The 18,573-nt window shown below is 38.7% G+C and overlaps 1 protein-coding gene across 1 annotated transcript in view; it reads right to left on the bottom strand.

Moving 5' to 3' along the window:
• The window catches only part of agmo (alkylglycerol monooxygenase), a 262,745-nt gene that overhangs the window by 55,792 nt on the left and 188,380 nt on the right, over positions 1 to 18,573 (bottom strand). The window contains exon 9 of the mRNA XM_048260252.1: positions 2,117 to 2,251. Within this exon, the coding sequence (XP_048116209.1) occupies positions 2,117 to 2,251 (135 nt within the window). The remainder of the gene's footprint in view (positions 1 to 2,116; positions 2,252 to 18,573) is intronic.

Raw genomic sequence — 18,573 nt, 5'->3', positions numbered from 1 at the left:
TTGAACTCGTTCACGCACAACACTGAGCCTAATGAAACATACGGATTGATGTGGTATCTTTGTAACATTATTAAATTAATCTGACTATGCTTATGCCTACGTTTGCAAAAGAGAACATTTTAATTTGATTCACAATAATGTTACATTTAATTTACATGTTGACAATGAGTAGCCTAGATTTGGTTGTTGTTGGTGGCGTTATTGCATGTTAGTAATGCCTACAATGCAAAATTGCTTCCTCACGATTGGAAGCTCCTGTAGCCGCATAGGATTTCAAAACAGGCGAAATGCCACAAAACCGGTTTGTGAATAGGTCTGTGAGTTAGGAGTCCTCTCGACTTCTTTTAAGCTGTCACAGCTGGTGGAAAGGTGTGATTTGTTGGGGGCAGGGCCGGATTAATTGGGCACAAATGTCTGATGGCCCCCCCTGCCCCCCAGTCAACGTGAATCGGGTGGTCAGTTAACAGGCCTATATCATGAAGATTTTTCTTGCCATCTAAGGCACGAGCGCATCTGTGAGGCCAAGCCTCACCAAGTAGCCCGTTTGTTTACAACTAACATTACATTTAATTAAACTGCTTATAGGCTATCCCGAAATAGTTTTCAACATTTTGAATATTAGTGTCGGGTGAATTAGGAAATGTTCTCAAAGTAGCCTTATGGCTGAAAGCTGCTTCCCCCCTGTCAAGCAATATAACCATACAAACGCGCGCACTCATTGTTTCAAAAGGAGTTATTTCGGCTTTGTCAGAACTGAGCTGTGGACGACACGGCACGGCATGCCCAATTGAAAATAAATGAAAGCAACGCAACACAACACAGACCCCGCTTCGGCCAGTCACTGACATGAACGAAAACACAGAACCCGTTCTCTCACGGCAGTCACTGACAGTAGCCTAGAATAAATGCATGGGGAAAAAAACTTCCCCATGACAGACATCGTAAAACACTGGAAGTTAATATTTTGTCACTATAACATACATCTGTCCTTTGTCAAATGTGTTATGTTTCAAGTAGCCTAGTGCGTAATTCTGCTTCATAAAGTTGAACAAATACATTTGCTTATTTCACAGAAAAATATAAATAGCCAGTTAGGGTCTACAGTGCAGAGTTGATAAGTTATAGGCCAACTTGGAGTGAACATACAAACAGGGGAAATTCTTTCTCTAGTAGCTGAGTAGCCTCAGGCGCGCACGTAGACATAAGGCCGAACATGCAAGCCCCAATGAATCGTGCTCTCACGACAACCATGCCGTTAACTTAAATAGGTTAACATCACTCTAAGTTCGCATTCAAGCAAGCAAAACGATGATTTGAAGACATATGTTTTGCTGGAAGGGCAAGGGGGTTACAACAGGACAACACAGAGACAGGCCAGATGGCAGGACTACGGGAAAATATTAAAACGGCAAGACAGCGGGGGAAAAGTTAAAATGTGTTCATGTGTTGAATTTGTTATTACCCAGTGTGCTTTGTTGAATGGTCTCAATGTTGTATTGTTTTATTTCATGTGAATACTATGTCATGTCTTTTTTGGAAATTCTGTTGGAGGGTCATTGAAAAATGTCTTGCAGTCAAGGCAGGGTCATGCAACTTTTGACTCAACACTCAAAATCCCTCCGGTGGCCCCTTTTATAAATAACGAACAGTCCCTTAACTTCCTAAACATGTTATGACTCATTTCTACCTGAATTTCACAGTGCCGAACAAAAGTTTTTGTCAAACACATTTCAGATGTCCACATGCAACTATTCAGCAAAACTATAACTTTAAACACTCTATGAACTTTTCCCATTGTTTATAAATGGGGCAGCCTCTTCCCACAGCATAGGGTTTTAAATATGTAAACCAAACTATAAGAGACAACACTGATGCTTTTAAGCATCCCCTGTAACTTGCCACTGCTGTTATGTTGATGCCCAGAAAAAAAAGATTTATGTAAGCTATTAAAGGGCTTGTCTATTTGTGCATTTCTTTTACGTGAAAAAATGCCAATTAATATTAATAATCATCAGGAACATTTTCTCATTATCGATACAGGAAAATGGCATTAATGCCAAAACTATTAAATAGGATATGACTAAGAGCAGGCTTCAAACTAAAATGAAATTCTAACCTTAGGCACCTTCAGACGATCTCCTAGTCTTGGCAGTCCAGGTCTCCAACTTGGTCCATTGAACATGACAGACAGTTTATATTTGATCCCCTGAGCTTTCCGGATTTTCCCCCATAGATACTGATAGTAATGAAACTTAAAGAAATGAAAAATACAATACAGACATACAGTCAGTAGTCAATACAAAGTAACCTTTATCGTTTCTCCTAATCAATTTGTAGTCATCAGCACTGTAATTACATTGTAGGCTAGGTTCAGATGCAGATGCAGATTTTATAGTTGTATAATTCTAGAGTGACTGTAGAATTATACATGAAATCAACCAATATTTAAAAAAACATTCATCATTTATACTTAATATTCATTCATTAATTTGATGGCAATACCCACAACAGGTTGCATATTTGAGCTCAACAGCCAATCAAAGCCTCCCCTCCCTGCTTAATAGTGAGGAAATGTGAAAAACTACTCCTTAAGTGGTTTCGTTCCTATCAGAGAGCATGTAAAATTCAATATGTCAGGTTTTCAAAAAAAGGAGATATTATGTTATTGTTAATTTTATGTTAATATATATTATTTTTTTACAAATTTAGAAATGGCTCGTTTCATAAACATAGGCCTATTATAATTCCAGACATGTGGCGTGATCACAATACCATATATATATGGGTCAGTGACAGATAAGGGTTGGTAAGATGAGAAAATTAAAAATACGTTTAAACCTTTAAAACAAAACATGCCTGAGGTTTGCTAAAGTGTATACTTTGTATTTCTGTTGTATTCATATTATTTAATATGACGTGTATGCTATTTTTTAACAAAAAATAGAACTAACAGCCTGTTAAATTGTCAAATGGTGTAACCACAAAAATGACAAATATCTAATATTTCACACCTCCTAGAGTTCATGCAATTGCTCTCATGAAATTATTAGTTTATTTTGTAATATCCTATGAGAATATGTTTTATTATATTTATTTCTAAATTTAAATTATATGGGTTTTTCATTGTACTGAGCAAGGCCATATGCTGTAAACATCTTGTTTTCTGTCTATTCTTTGACCATTTGAGTAAAAATTGTTTAAACAACCATTATTACAGTAAAGTAGAGTATTAAATCGTTATCCATATTCATTTTTTTGTACATTATTAGTATTTTAGACAAAATACTGGTTACACCAATTGACATAAATCGGTTACACCAATTGACCATGAAACATTTATAGCAATAGAACAAGAAATTGACACAGAAAATAGGCATCAAGGTAAACTGAAGTGGATATTTTGATATGTATTCATGTCATTCATCATATTCCATATCAAATATCATTTCATAACATCAATGAAGAAACTTGTGTTCTATTTGATTTCAATTCAGTTCTCATACAATTTCAGTCTATACCCATTATTTTCAAAGAGAGTGAGATAAAGGGCCCTATTTTCGCGATGCAAAACCTGGCGCAAAGCATATTATTATTCTGACGCAAAGTTTTTTCCTATCTTACACTTCACTTTTATTAAATAATGTGCCCAGGGGTGAGGCAATTACCGATATAAGGTGTGATCTGGCACATAATCTAAAAATCGCTATCTTATACTGACTAAAAGCATTACGCCACTGACCAGAAAAGCCTGGTCTATAGCGAAAGGCGCATATGAAACACAGCTGAAGACGCACTGTCACGAGATGTAAGCAGCAATTCCTCTGCAAAATAAATGTCCTTAGGTTATTTATTCAGTCATTCGAACATTATAGGGGGAAGTTTTGCTTTTTTCAGGCTATGTTTTTGCTGGTAACCCATTGTCAGTCAATATTGAAAGTAATTAACTGTGTATAACTGTTTTGTCATGGACTATGACACCACAGTGAAGATAGTTTCACTTTGCCTACAGTGGGCATCGCTTTCAAATGACCACTTCATTCACAAGACATTACGCCGGGCGTGAAGCTGCGGAAGCTTTGGTACCACTTTCAGCCACTGTGCGTCCGCTTCTACCACTGTACATCGCCTGCCTGGGTCCCTTCTGAAAAAGCAGGATCAGGATATAATTGTTGCCGAGTAATCCCAGCCTACTAGTTCAATAACAAAATAAATCATGCATAATTAAACATTACCTCGATTTAGGCTACTTGGGTATGCTAAACGGTGGTAACGAAAATCGAAATCGATATTTGCTGTCTACATTATTGTCAGTGTTGGGGTTAACGCTACGCAAATCAAAACAGTGGTGTGATAATTGAGCCAGTAGAGAAATAACTGTTCAGAATTAATCTGTAGCCTTGGGTAGGCTTCTGCAGAAAACAATGTTGTTGCCGATTTAATACTATCTGGCGACGCTTTTAACAGGCTACGAATAGAGGCTTAGACAACTATGACCCACGCTTTGGTTTTGTAAATTAATTTGCCCTACTTCTTGACTGCAATGTAGTCAATTGACTGCTTGACATGTCATTTTTATTTTTCTGTACAATAAACAAATACATCTGCTTTATGCCGCAGAATTACATTCATATTTGGAACTTACATAGTCCAATGCATCGCTCCACCACGCTAGTGTTTCCCAAAACCATAGTAGCAACGAACATTCGCGAACCACTATCGTAAAGTTGTGTAGTTACAACTACACCTCTCGACCTGTGGTAGAATGCTAGAAGCATAGTTCCAGGGATCTTCATGTCAAAGACGTCACTGACGCCAGTAATTTGTTTGCAAATTAATAATTATAAATATATTTAGGTTTCTAATTGATATTTACACTTCTAACCACCATACATCAATATTTAAAATGCCCAAGGCAGAAAAATACATAAATTAAAAGTCAATTTGCAGCCATGTGCACGTAAGTAAAAGTCACACACTTGCAGATAATAATAAGATGGTGCGACTTTTGACGAAGTCAGCTGAGAATATGTAGCCTTTGGATTTTCATGGACGGGGGAGGGGGTCCTTGTTAGTTTACGCAAACCATGCCAAGAAGGCTGATTCTGATTTTGATAATATGATCTGCACAAAAGATAACCTTAGGTAAACAACGATGTCAATATTGTTGTCAACGCCTTAACCCAGATTCAAACTCTTGGACAGGGGACTGGTAACTGCTGTGCAACGGCCTTAACGCACGCGCCACAGAAGTATGTGCAGGTGCCCGCTCACGGCTACTAAACGCCATTAACCACCTTAGTCCAGACTACTGAAGTTTGAAACTATCATGGTCCAAACTTACAGTAATTATGTGTAAGCACGACAGTTTTGGGAAACAGTCGTAACTTACATGTTGGTTAGTTGAACGATGCATCCTGTTAGTAAAAAGCTAACCTCCGTGAGTTGTAACGGGAAACTTCCAGATCAGCTTGTAGGCCATTAGCAATCTGTTTATTTTATTTTATGAAGCCTACACAGTATATCACATGCCACATTCTCACTTTCAACAGACAGATGCAATAGCCATTGGTCAAGTATTGAGTATAAAGCAATTAAGATAGTACCCTATACAAAAAGTACTTCATACTATCATAAAAATTGTTAAAAACGAATAGCATTTTGCAACTTGACAAAACACTGGATTAAATATCGTAGGCACAGGAGAAAAACTTGTACATCCATTGGCCCGCGGGGAAATCACATGCCAGTTCCCTCCCTTCAGTATGACTTGTTTGGCTGTGAGCTTGTTTCACCAAAAAAAAAAATTGCAGATATCAATGCGCCTTTGTTCATGGGTTTGGCCTCACAGCAGAGGCTTAGACAACTATGACCCACGTTTTGGTTTCATAAATTTTTGCACTACTTATTGACTGCAATGTAGCCAATTGACTGCTTGACAGGTTATTTTTATTTTTCTGTACAATAAACAAATACATCTGCTTTATGCCGCAGAATTACATTCATATTTGAACTTACATAGTCCAATGCATCGTTCCACTACGCTAGTGTTTCCCAAAACCATAGTAGCAACGAACATTCGCAAACCACTATCGAAAAGTTGTGTAGTTACAACTACACCTCTCGACCTGTGGTAGAATGCTAGAAGCATAGTTCCAGGATCTTCATGTCAAAGACGCCACTGACGCCAGTAATTTGTTTGCAAATTAATAATTATAAATATATTTAGGTTTCTAATTGATATTTACACTTCTAACCACCATACATCAATATTTTAAAATGCCCAAGGCAGAAAATACATAAATTAAAAAAGTCAATTTGCAGCCATGTGCACGTAAGTAAAAAGTCACACACTTGCAGATAATAATAAGATGGTGCGACTTTTGACGAAGTCAGCTGAGAATATGTAGCCTTTGATTTTCATGGACGGGGGGAGGGGGGTCCTTGTTAGTTTACGCAAACCATGCCAAGAAGGCTGATTCTGATTTTGATAATATGATCTGCACAAAAGATAACCTTAGGTAAACAACGATGTCAATATTGTTGTCAACGTCTTAACCCAGATTCAAACTCTTGGACAGGGGACTGGTAACTGCTGTGCAACGGCCTTAACGCAATGCGCCACAGAAGTATGTGCAGGTGCCCGTTCACGTGCTACTAAACGTCATTAACCACCTTAGTCCAGACTACTGAAGTTTGGAAACTATCATGGTCCAAACTTACAGTACTATGTAAGGGTACGACAGTTTTGGGAAACAGTCGTAACTTACATGTTGGTTAGTTGAACGATGCATCCTGTTAGTAAAAAGCTAACCTCCGTAGTTGTACGGGAAACGCCCCCCCAGATCAGCTTGTAGGCCATTAGCAATCTGTTTATTTTATTTTATGAAGCCTACACAGTATATCACATGCCACATTCTCACTTTCAACAGACAGATGCAATAGCCATTGGTCAAGTATTGAGTATAAAAGCAATTAAGATAGTACCCTATACAAAAAGTAAGTACTTCATACTATCATAAAAAAATTCGTTAAAACGAATAGCATTTTGCAACTTGACAAAACACTGGATTAAATATCGTAGGCACAGGAGAAAACTTGTACATCCATTGGCCCGTGGGGAAATCACATGCCAGTTCCCTCTCCCTTCAGTATGACTTGTTTGGCTGTGAGCTTGTTTCGCCAAAAAAAAAAAATATTGCAGATATCAATGCGTCTTTGTTCATGGGTTTGGCCTCACAGCAGAGGCTTAGACAACTATGACCCACGTTTTGGTTTCATAATTTGCACTACTTATTGACTGCAATGTAGCCAATTGACTGCTTGACAGGTTATTTTTATTTTTCTGTACAATACACAAATACATCTGCTTTATGCCGCAGAATTATGCACTTGGATAGCCTATAGAACGGGCACATTTTGGAGAGAACGCACGCAAGAATCTGTAGGCTATTTGTGGCTGGTTACCAGCAAACAATGTTAATGCATTAACTCAAGACGTTTTCTAAACAATACAAACAGAAAGGATGCAGCAGGCAGCAAATGTAGAAGAGTCATTTCCAGTGGAAGAACAAAATGCTGAATGAAGCCCAAATTTATGAAGGCATATCTGGCAAGTTGTTATTTTTTGAAGACGTAAATGGTTGGGCTATAGGCCTAGTTTGCAAGAAGGAGACATAAAGCGTGAGCATGCCACACTATCCACAGCTGTGGTAGCGGGGGTAGGAGGATTACTGTTAGCGCAGGATTTATATAAAATTCTTCAACAGAAGGCCTGCCTCGAATGCAGGCTTGTGGTTTGCGCAGCCTACAGTAAGTAGGTCTAGTGAGTTAGGAGTCCTCTAGACTTCTTTTCAGCTATCTCAGAGGTGGAAAGTTATGCGCTCGTGGGGGCAGGGCCGGGTTAACAATTCATAGACCCTTGGGAACAAATGTCTGATGGCCCCCCTGCCCCCCAGCCAACGTGAATCGGGCGGTCAGTTAATAGGCCTATCGTGAAGATTTGTATTGCCATTTAAGGCACGAGCGAATCTGTGAGGCCAAGCCTCACCAAGTAGCCTGTTTGTTTACAACTAACATTACATTTAATTAAACTGCTTATAGGCTATGCCGAAATAGTTTCAACATTTTGAATATCAGTGTCAGGTGAATTAGGAAATGCCTTATGGCTGAAAGCTGCTTGGGATCCCCCCTGTCAAGCAATAACCATACAAAAAGTTAAAAACAGATGACATGATGCGCATCACTGACATAATGCGCAAATAATATAGCCTAGATATTCCAATATATTCGAATACATGTGCTTATTTTAGAGGGGATATTCGAACGTCATTTTTGAGCAATTTTGACAGCCCTAGTCCACTGTAGGCTATGCCAATAGTCCAATAACACCTTCCACTAACCCAGGTGAGTGGGGGTCGCTATAATGCGTGTGAAATAGCACCATTGAGTAGCCTATGCGAAATAGCCTTAAAATCGTTCCGGTGTTGTGTGCCTTTTGATTTCTCCACCTACTGGTTTCCTTGCACGTGCATGCGCTGCAGCAGTTGTCAGACATTCACAAACCAGTTGTTTTAGGCGGTTTGAAGTCGCTTTTCATACGCCATGAGCGCTCGGCTACATTACAGCCACTCAGACAAAAGACATGTAAAAAATATATGTTTTGAAAACTAGTATTAAACTGGATTCGATCCCGCAAAAGCAACACACGCATGACTCTCTCCATCCTGATTCCCTACTCTTTGAGCCAACTAATATGTTACGTGAATCAATTAACTATTGTAGGCTACCATTAATTAATAATGTAGGCAACACCCAGGTAACATGTTGTCCAGGCTATCTGAAACAAGGGGTTGCCTCTCATCTACAACAACTGGTTACGTTGGGCTGCTACAGTCGTCAGTGCACTGTGCACAGTAGGCCTATGCTACTCTTTGTGGTTGATCAACTAAAAATAAAAGATGTATTTGGTGATGACGTTATTGTAGGCCTAGTAGACCTAAATTCTGAGAAATTAAATGGTACGAGAAACGATCTACATAGCGCACCAGACCGCGATGTCTTCAAGGGTTGAATGAAGGGAGTTTGCAAAAATTTGTGTATTTTTCAAGTCAGTAAACATTCTTAATTTTCGAATGTCTTTGTCAGGGAACATCTGACTTTTAAAAACCATAGGCCTGGTAGTCGCTCAGACAAGGAGTTATAAGATAAAGGCAATACAATTTGTGTCACCTAATGCAGATCAGTGAATTAGCAAGATACCATCAGAAGGCAACAATCATAAAGCACAGTCTGTTGCAAGACCATGAAGTCTCCCCTGCGCATAAAGCTGTCTGTTATAGACGTTCTATGAGGTACCAGTGTTTAGCTGTGTCACAAAACAATAAGCTTTGTCAGACTACTTTTAAAATGATATTCAGGGCTATATACATTTTAAACATTCGGGGCTGAAGACCCGACAAAGCCTTGCGTTAATTCTTCAGGTGGGAAGTGTCAGGAATTTTCATATGAGAGACGCTCTCATTGGTGGTTAGTATATGAAGTAGGGAATTGACAGCAACATATCCAATCACATTATGAGAGATGCTGAATTTAACATAAACTGCGATGTTTGATTTTAAATTAATGTAAATTTAGCCGGGACTGTAAGCTGTCACACGTGGGTGCTCGATGTTTTCAGTGGGTGCCCGAGAGACGGAGCATCCACGGTATCGGCGCCTATGACAAGCGTATCTCGCGGTTGCATCCATTACAAACAAACATGCAATGTGAACGTCTGGGATTGGGAAGAGCACTAAATGCTCTACTGAATAAGCACGAAGTCAAACCTTTAAATGAAAAACACTCTTTAATAATCAAAAAAATAAACCGCTAATGAAGTAAACTTGTGACCATCAAAATCGTTTATCGCCTGTAACTCCGTGATAACAGGACGTAACAGGAAGGCATTTGGCTGAGCAACGGAGGTTAATATGCTCTATATTTTGTCCAAATGATGTCTGTCTATCATCGTTGCACTCGGAGAAAACCAGAATGTTTAATTTGTCCCATGCTTTTCTACGGGCTGCAAACGGGATTCACTCGCAGTTAACCAAATATTTCTTTATTAGGGCAGGGCAGGCATATTTCTGGCTATTAAATTATTTCTAAACCAGTCTGCTAAAGTTTGTAGTGAAGTCTGTGTAGGGTTTTCCAGGCTCCATTTCTTTTTACGAGACACCCTGCTCATTTGAGCCATCTACCGGTTGTTTGGGTTGTTGCAGCGTCACACTGGGAAAATACAAATTAAAGTCGCGTGATACCGCGTGATCCCACGCGTGGACCGCGAGTGAAGCTGGCCAAGTCGAAGCACTGCCCACTGTATATGTTCAATTAATAGACAAGTGCAGATGTGTGTAGCCTATACTTTACTCGGTTTTAGTAAAGAATGGCTTAGTGGAATACCTGTTCCATACGGTCTTGCGTACAAGCAGATTCCTTCAAATACACTGCTGACTATCAAAATACTGATGCGCTGTTTGAAGTTGCCCTGCTTGCTGTTAAAGGGAATGACATATGTCCTCCTCATTGGTTTAAAGGATGTTAAGCCCAAAACACACCCATGACTGATTAAGAAACATAAGAGCCACCTTTTCGCCAGGCACCTGACGTTTGATAACAAAACCACCCAGAATGTGGACTGGACAAATTCCTAAATGTATTTACGCTATTTGCTAGTAACCATGCATTTTATATTACTAAATTAGGGCCCAAAGTGTGTGTGAGAGAGAATAAGAGTGAGTGAAAGAGTGGGTATGATAATTTCTTAACAACCAACCAACAGCAGGGTCTGCGTTCACATGCACTCTGTGGCGACAAGTTTTTCTTGCTTGTAAGTGGCATCCATTGGGGGACAAGAGGTACATTTTATATATAATAAATGTATTTATATTATTTATTTATAATTTGAACATACTGTTTACATACATCATAATAAAATATAAAAAAATAATTATGGAAGTTTAAATTTAAAACGAAAAGTTTTGACATTTCAAAAATCGCTTAAATTGCAATCTAATTAAACCTTTTTAAAGCTATTGTTCATGCTAAACAGTTAGTCACTATTTAAATTATAAAAATAACATAATTGGCACCAAAATTACATACTCTTGGCCCTGAATCTGATCAAACTGGTCTCAAACAGAAAAGAGTCAAATGGTGTAACCGGTTACACCATTTGACATTTCTATTTAAAAGCAAAATTTGCAGGCATTATTATGGACAATTATGTACACACTTCACCTTTATGTGAATATTCAAAGACAGTTTTTACATTAAATTGAATATTTTATGATTATTATGATTTATCAACATTTTTAATAGGTCATACCATTTGAAATGTAACTTAAGCTTGCCTGGCCATGGCCTAAAAACACTATTATGTTACTTTAAGAGAGTTGCTAACCTTGACTCATAGCAGTTGGGGTCTTGAAGGGTCCTTCTCTATGACATAATTTCCTGTCACATGATTCTCTGACATAATACATACAAAATTGCTCCTTAAATGGTGGTTACACCACTTGACATTTTAAGTGGTTGATGTGACAGACACGATTCCCCATATTAATTCAAACATTCAGAACAATGGGGTTTCATTACTTGTATTAAATATTGAAAAGTTCTTGTGCAAGATCATGCCAGATTATTTTAGAAGGGATTTTGGAGAGTATTTTAAAAAATTTTCAGCAAGTGTAATTATTTGGTTCATGTTTTTGTGGTTACACCGTGTTGACAATTTTACCCAAATTCGGTTAATACTCTTTCAAAATTAAATAAATCCAAAACTTTAAGATTAGGGTTTGATGAAAATGATATTTGAAAATAATTTGTCAAATTATTTTCAAATTTTAACGTATGTAACCCATATGTACACAAAAAAATGAGCGTCACGTCATTGACCCATATATATATATATATATATATATATATATATATATATATATATATATATATATATAGATACACACTTTAGAACATATGTCAACAGTGCCGCCATATTGCTGAGGGCAATAATCGAGCAGTAAATCACTGGAGGTCAATGGAGAAACAGATGTATAAGTATAAGTATATGAAGAGTTCAGATGCAAAACCCTCTAAATCCGTCTGACCACTTTTCTTTTAAATGAGCATTTAAATTCAGGCTCCTATAGTTTTTTGCCTATAAATCGATATTTCAGACCAGGAAGAGAGTGGTATTTAGTGGGTTTAGAAGTTAAATGATTTGATTAGCGTATACTATGTGTGGAGAGCATCCCCTCACCATCTTTATCTGATCTATACTTTTTTGATCCCGTGAGGGAAATTTGGTCTCTGCATTTAACCCAATCGGTGAATTAGTGAAACACACTCAGCACACAGTGAACACACAGTGAGGTGAAGCACACACTAATCCCGGCGCAGTGAGCTGCCTGCTACAACGGCGGCGCTCGGGGAGCAGTGAAGGGTTAGGTGCCTTGCTCAAGGGTACTTCAGCCGCGGCCCACTGGTCGGGGCTCGAACCGGCAACCCTCCGGTTACAAGTCCAGAGTGCTAACCAGTGGGCCACGGCTGCCCAAGAAAACATACAACTGTCTCTGAAACAGACAGCTGTATGGCCTTCTGGATGTATGGGGATGGCCTTGTACATGCAAAACCGGATGTTTGTGTTTTTTATTGTTGTATTTGGTAGTCTTACAAAACCAAAACAGAAAAAGTTGGGACGTTGTGTAAAATGCAAATAAAAACAGAATGTCATAATATACAAGTCTTGGTAACACTCCATAATAAGGTGCCATAATAAATAGCAAACTAGTAATTACCTAACCCTTTTAGTTGTTTGCACAAAATCTGTATGTTAATGTTTTAGCAAATCTATTAACTAATATTGTATTAATATGTGTTAATAGTTAACTAAATGTCTTTTTTGGCACTAATTAACAGTTATTTCTTACATCATTTAAATGTTAAATGTTTATTTACAAACTATATGTTAATAGAAAAGTTAATGACTTAAATTATTATTTAACTAATTGTTATTAAACTGTGCTTCTGCCTATCCCAATATGAACCACTCCCCATAGGACCCTTACAATAGATAGATAGATAGATAGATAGATAGATAGATAGATACTTCATTGATCCCCAAGGGGAAATTCAAGAAAAAAACACGGAGCTACCTTGACATGCTGCCACTCTTGTCGGCGCCGGAACCGCTTGAAATAAAGTTAGTTAAGCTTAATTAATATATTAGTAGTATATAGCTATAAGCGTTGGGCCCCTAAAGTTGGTTAAGCTTAATTAATATATTAGTAATATATAACTATCAGTATGGGGGACCCTTATAATAAAGTTGGTTAAGCTTTATTAATATATTAGTAATAACTATTAGTCAGACGGTGAAGGGACTGAGACCAAAACTGGCTTATCACATTTATTCCTTTAGGAAAAGTTAAAACAAAACATGCCTTCAGGCACTGGCATACATTGCATCTGCACAAGCAAAATAAAAAATAGTTGAATGGGCCATATTACATGCATCATTCCTATACCATCACTGTCAGCCCTACTAGCAAGGGAGACATGCAACATGGAATGTTCAGGTGCACAGAACGACGGTTTATTAATATTCTCACTAAACTCTCACAGACGTAGACCATACGGAGGTAATGCATAAACATAATGCTAAACTAAATGTACATTAATTTCCTGCTAGACTGAATTGCACTTTCCATGCACACTAAGCTAAACTACACTAAATGCATGGAAAGTTGCTGGCGGAGTTTACAGCTAGTCACGTTAGACTCAGTGTGTATGAACTCGTGGTCATATTGAAAACATTAATAAACGTTCTCTAAGTTGCTAGAATTGCACCCAAATCCTAACAATACATGTAAAGTAATATAATACAGGTGGTATATCGAAGTTTTCAACTTAAACATTTTACAGTTACAAAATTAAAACAAAGTGGGGGGTGCTTACAGTCAACCTACCCAATGCAAAGCATACCGCTTCTGATCGGCTATGGCAACAATATAAAGACAAAACGCAGCAGAGCTGCAGTATACAGTTTCTCCAAAGGGGGCTCCAAAACACCAATCTCAATAAAGCTGCTTAATTACGGCGAAAATCACATACAAACACTAAACTACATTTCTAACTCTGTTACACCCCCCTCCACTGAATTTCACCAAATTCAAGCAGCAACCAAATAGTACTTCCAAAGGCAAAGAGTACACTACTTTCAAACACTAGACAGAGGGTCATCTATTACAGGACAGCCAACCACAAAGGTATCCAATAAGGATGAAGTGGAAGAAGAGGTGCGCAAACTCTCACACAACCAACCACTGGCAGTAGGGTGCCTTATACACCCAACCAGACCATAAAGCTATAAACCATAAATTCCATAAATTCTCCACAAAGCTAATCAGAAAAGCTAGATAAATAATAATATGTCATTAACTTTTATATTAGCATATATAGTTTGTATATATTTTATATTAGCATATATAGTTTGTAAATAAACATTTAACATGTAAATGATGTAAGAAATAACTGTTAATTAGTGCCAAAAAAGACATTTAGTTAACTATTAACAAATATTAATACAATATTTGTCAGACACCAAACAGGACGAGGACCACAAAAGCGTCACGTTCAAAAGTTTATTTAAGGGTTGGGGGTTAAGGGGTTTCAGGGGTTCGGGGTACAGGAGTTCCAAGAGTCTGCATGTGTGTGTTCCCCCAGTAGCCGAACAGCGATGGCAGGAGCTGGATGATCCGGGAAGTCCTGGGGAAACACACACACAAACAACAATTGAAACGAAGCAGCAGTACAGTCAAGGACTAGGGCGGTATTCGTGAGAAAGAGGGACGGAAGGCAGGTCAAGATTACCGGGCTAGAGAACACAGAAGTAGTCGAAAGGTCCGGGATCACAGGCAAAGAGTCAGAGGCGTTTTCCAAAATAGGCAGGTAACTGGTGCTGGTTGCAGACGATCTGACAAGTGTGGACTGAACAGCAAGGCTTTATATACAGGGCATGATGAGTGGTGAATGCAGTGCAGCTGGTAGGTAAACGAGGGTGAGGCCGAGCAGAGCAGGAACAGGTGGAGGTCATCAGACTTCAATCAGCGCGTGTTACCAGGCAGAGAGAGAGCTCATGACAATATTAGTTAATAGATTTGTTAAAACATTAACATACAGATTTTATGCAAACAACTAATATTCAATTAATGATGAAAAAACTATTAACTTGTGCCAAATAGATATTTTAGTAACAATTAACAAATATTAAGTAAGGGATAATGGACAGACCACCGTGGAGTCCATTATCCCGCTTATTCCACTGTTGCCACTTGCGTTGTGTTCATTTCCTGTTACAATTTAAACGTTTTAATCGCTAGCACTGTCTTGTTTGTAGAACTAATTTCTTCCGACACATATCAACTAATTTCTCAACTCACAGGACAAACTGCCGTTACTAGTTCTAAATGGATGGTTGCTTTCTGCCAAAGGCCAGTCGTTAGTTCTATCTCTCCTGTTGTCAAGCGGGCGTATCCCAAGATTCTGATGAACTTTAGCTTTGAAACATCGCTATTTTACTTAGCCTGCTGTTATCCATCTAGCTAAAAGCCACCTCCGTCATATGCTACAATGTTGCAATGTTCTGAACGTCTGCATTTTACAGCTCGGATGCAACGTGACAGTTCATTTAAACTTCACAATGAGTTTGGCGAATTAATATACAAGTGTGATCCGGCCAAAAAATGGATCTACTTCATAGGTGTGCAGATAACATACGGTTAATGGTCGTTCTAAATTACGTAGGACAATGGGAAATTCAACCAAGCAGTGGAATAACAAAGGGTTAGGTAATTACTAGTTTGCTATTTATTATGGCACCTTATTATGGAGTGTTACCCAAGTCTTGTAAACCCATATTTAGCAGCAAAAAGGACATAGACAACATGTCAAATGTTGAAAATGAAAATTTGGACTATTTCATGGAAAGTATATGTTAATTTTGAATTTGATGCCAGCAACATGTTTCAAAAAAAGTTGGGACAGGAGAATGTTTACCACTGTGCTGCTTCACCTCTTCATTTAACACAATTCTGTAAATGTTTAGGAACTGAGGAGACCATTTGCTACAGTTTTGATAATGAAATGTTGTCCCATTACTCCCCGATAGGATTTCAGTTGCTCAACAGTATGGGGTATTCTTAGTCATGCTTTCCATTCCATTATGCACCTAATTTGACAAATCTGGATTGCAGACAGGCCATCTTAGCACCTGGACTCTTCCTCTATGGAGAAATACTATTTAAATATATGCATAATTCATTGTTTTCCAATATTCAAGGTCATCCCTGGAAAAGACATTGCCTGGATGGCAGTATATGTTGCTCAAAACCTGATACATCATTCAGAATTGATTGTGTTTTGCCAAATGCACAAGATGCCCATGCTGTAATGCTCCTCCACACCGTCATAGATGTTGGGCTTCGAACTGAGCACTAAAACAAGTTGGATAGGTTGGATACTTGGATAGGCCCTCCCCTCTTTAGCCCAGATTTCAACCTCTCCCTCAGCCAGAGCACTGTTCCCACCTGCTTCAAGACCACAACCATTGTTCCTCTCCCCAAGAAAAGCCCACCCACCTGTCTGAATGATTATAGGCCAATAGCACTCACTTCAATCATCACAAAGTGTTTTGAGATAGTGGTGATGGCCCACATTCAGAATAGCCTACCAGACACACTGGACCCCCTGCAATACGCATACTGGCCCAACAGATCCACCTCGACGCCATCACTGCTGCACTCCACTATTCCCTCTCCCACGATCAGTTGTCTCTCATGTCTCATATTGTCCTATATAATCACTAAGAACCTTCAAAACATTTAAGCATGAAGTCATTAGGCCTATGAACGGTTACCTGACGTGACAGCATGTTTTTCTTCAATCTCCTTCACTGACGCATATGGAAAAGACTTAACGTCCCAAAACATTGATAAATGATAATCAAATTTCTCTCATAACCATCTATAAAAAAGTGTTTTTTCTTTTCTTTTTGACCACGTCCGAATCCCAGGACATAACGCACTGGACCTTATAATAGGCTCGAGATCCAAAGGGGGCAGATAGGGGCCTACTGCACTTAGTAAAACTTAAAAAGATTGAACGAAGCTTCCCGAACTTTGAAATTGCGATCAGTGATTGGCATCGGGTGAACGAAGCTTTTCTAAGTTGAACAGGCTATTAAAACTATTTGCGCACCTCCATGTCACAGGAGAGACTGGGCTCTCCCTTCTATGAATTGAAAAAGTGCATGTAAGTGCATGTTGTGTGTTATGTCTGTATGCTACTGAGACCCTTGAATTTCCCCTTGAGGATCAATAAAGTATCTATCTATCTATCTATCTATCTATCTATCTATCTATCTATCTAAAAGACGTTAGGCTACCTGCAAACTGGCCTATGATTCATTGCTGAGTTTGCGGTAAAGCAAGAAAATGTTTTTCAGGATATGGCGAGTCAGTGTCACTTATTTGTCCAATGATAGCCTACAGACCAGTTTCCATAGTGCACATCTTATCAATAGTTTAAATGTCGTGTGTGTTTCTGCTCATTGACAAATACCGTTCAGCACAATGATTCATGCCCAATTAATTCCCCCTGTTAAAGTCTTCACCTTTGTTACACTATTTGGTTTCATGATGTAGCCTATGATAAACACCATATGGCCAAATATGTGACTCAGCTAATGTTATACAATTTCCCCTTAAAGACAAGCTGGTGTAGCTTATTAGACTAGGCTACTTTTAAAATGCACCGACGGTAGCCTTGGCTATGTGTAAAGTAAGCTATTGCATGATTTCATGCACGTAAGTGAAAAGGGCCTTGCATCTGTCAAGTTCACACAGGGCCTCGCACCCCCTTGCGACGGCCCTGCAGCTCCTCCTAAGACAGCGAGGAAAAAGTTAAAATACGCGATAAACCCAGGAAAAGTTGACAGGTTTGTTTCGGTCCCGGTGATTATTTGTGAAATTGTGCAAACAACAGCCTTTTCAAGGCATTTCAAAGAAGGAGTCATAGCATGCAAGCTCCCAAATTGACCCAGTAGCCTACAGAAGGCATCAATAAATTGTTGAGACTGGGGAGGGTCATGCGTTTTTTCTCAATCACTTTGGAGGGTCATAGAAAAATTTCTTGCTGGCGAGTCACGTCTTTTTTGACTAACACTCCCAAAACTCTTCCAGTAGCCCCTTAAATAAATAACGAACAGTCCCTAATTGATTATAGCCTGTAATCTGCATCGCTTTATTTAACAAACTGCAAGCAACAAGAGGGTTGAGTTCGCTGTGAGACCAAACCCAAGAGCAGAGCCTATCTTTTAAGGCAGTCGATAGGCTATATAGTCCAGTTGACAGAAAGGTGAACCCGGAAATGTTAAGTACACCAAAGTTTTATGATGGAAATATATAGTATGGGTTCACAGCATGCAGAAACTGCCGAATGCTAATTTGCAAATGTTGGGCAATTTGTATAATTGAGCTA

The sequence above is a fragment of the Alosa alosa genome, chromosome 13, assembly GCF_017589495.1.
Source record: "Alosa alosa isolate M-15738 ecotype Scorff River chromosome 13, AALO_Geno_1.1, whole genome shotgun sequence".
Taxonomy (NCBI): domain Eukaryota; kingdom Metazoa; phylum Chordata; class Actinopteri; order Clupeiformes; family Clupeidae; genus Alosa; species Alosa alosa.
Note: the sequence above shows the minus strand (reverse complement) of the source record. Positions and strands in the feature narration are given on the sequence as shown.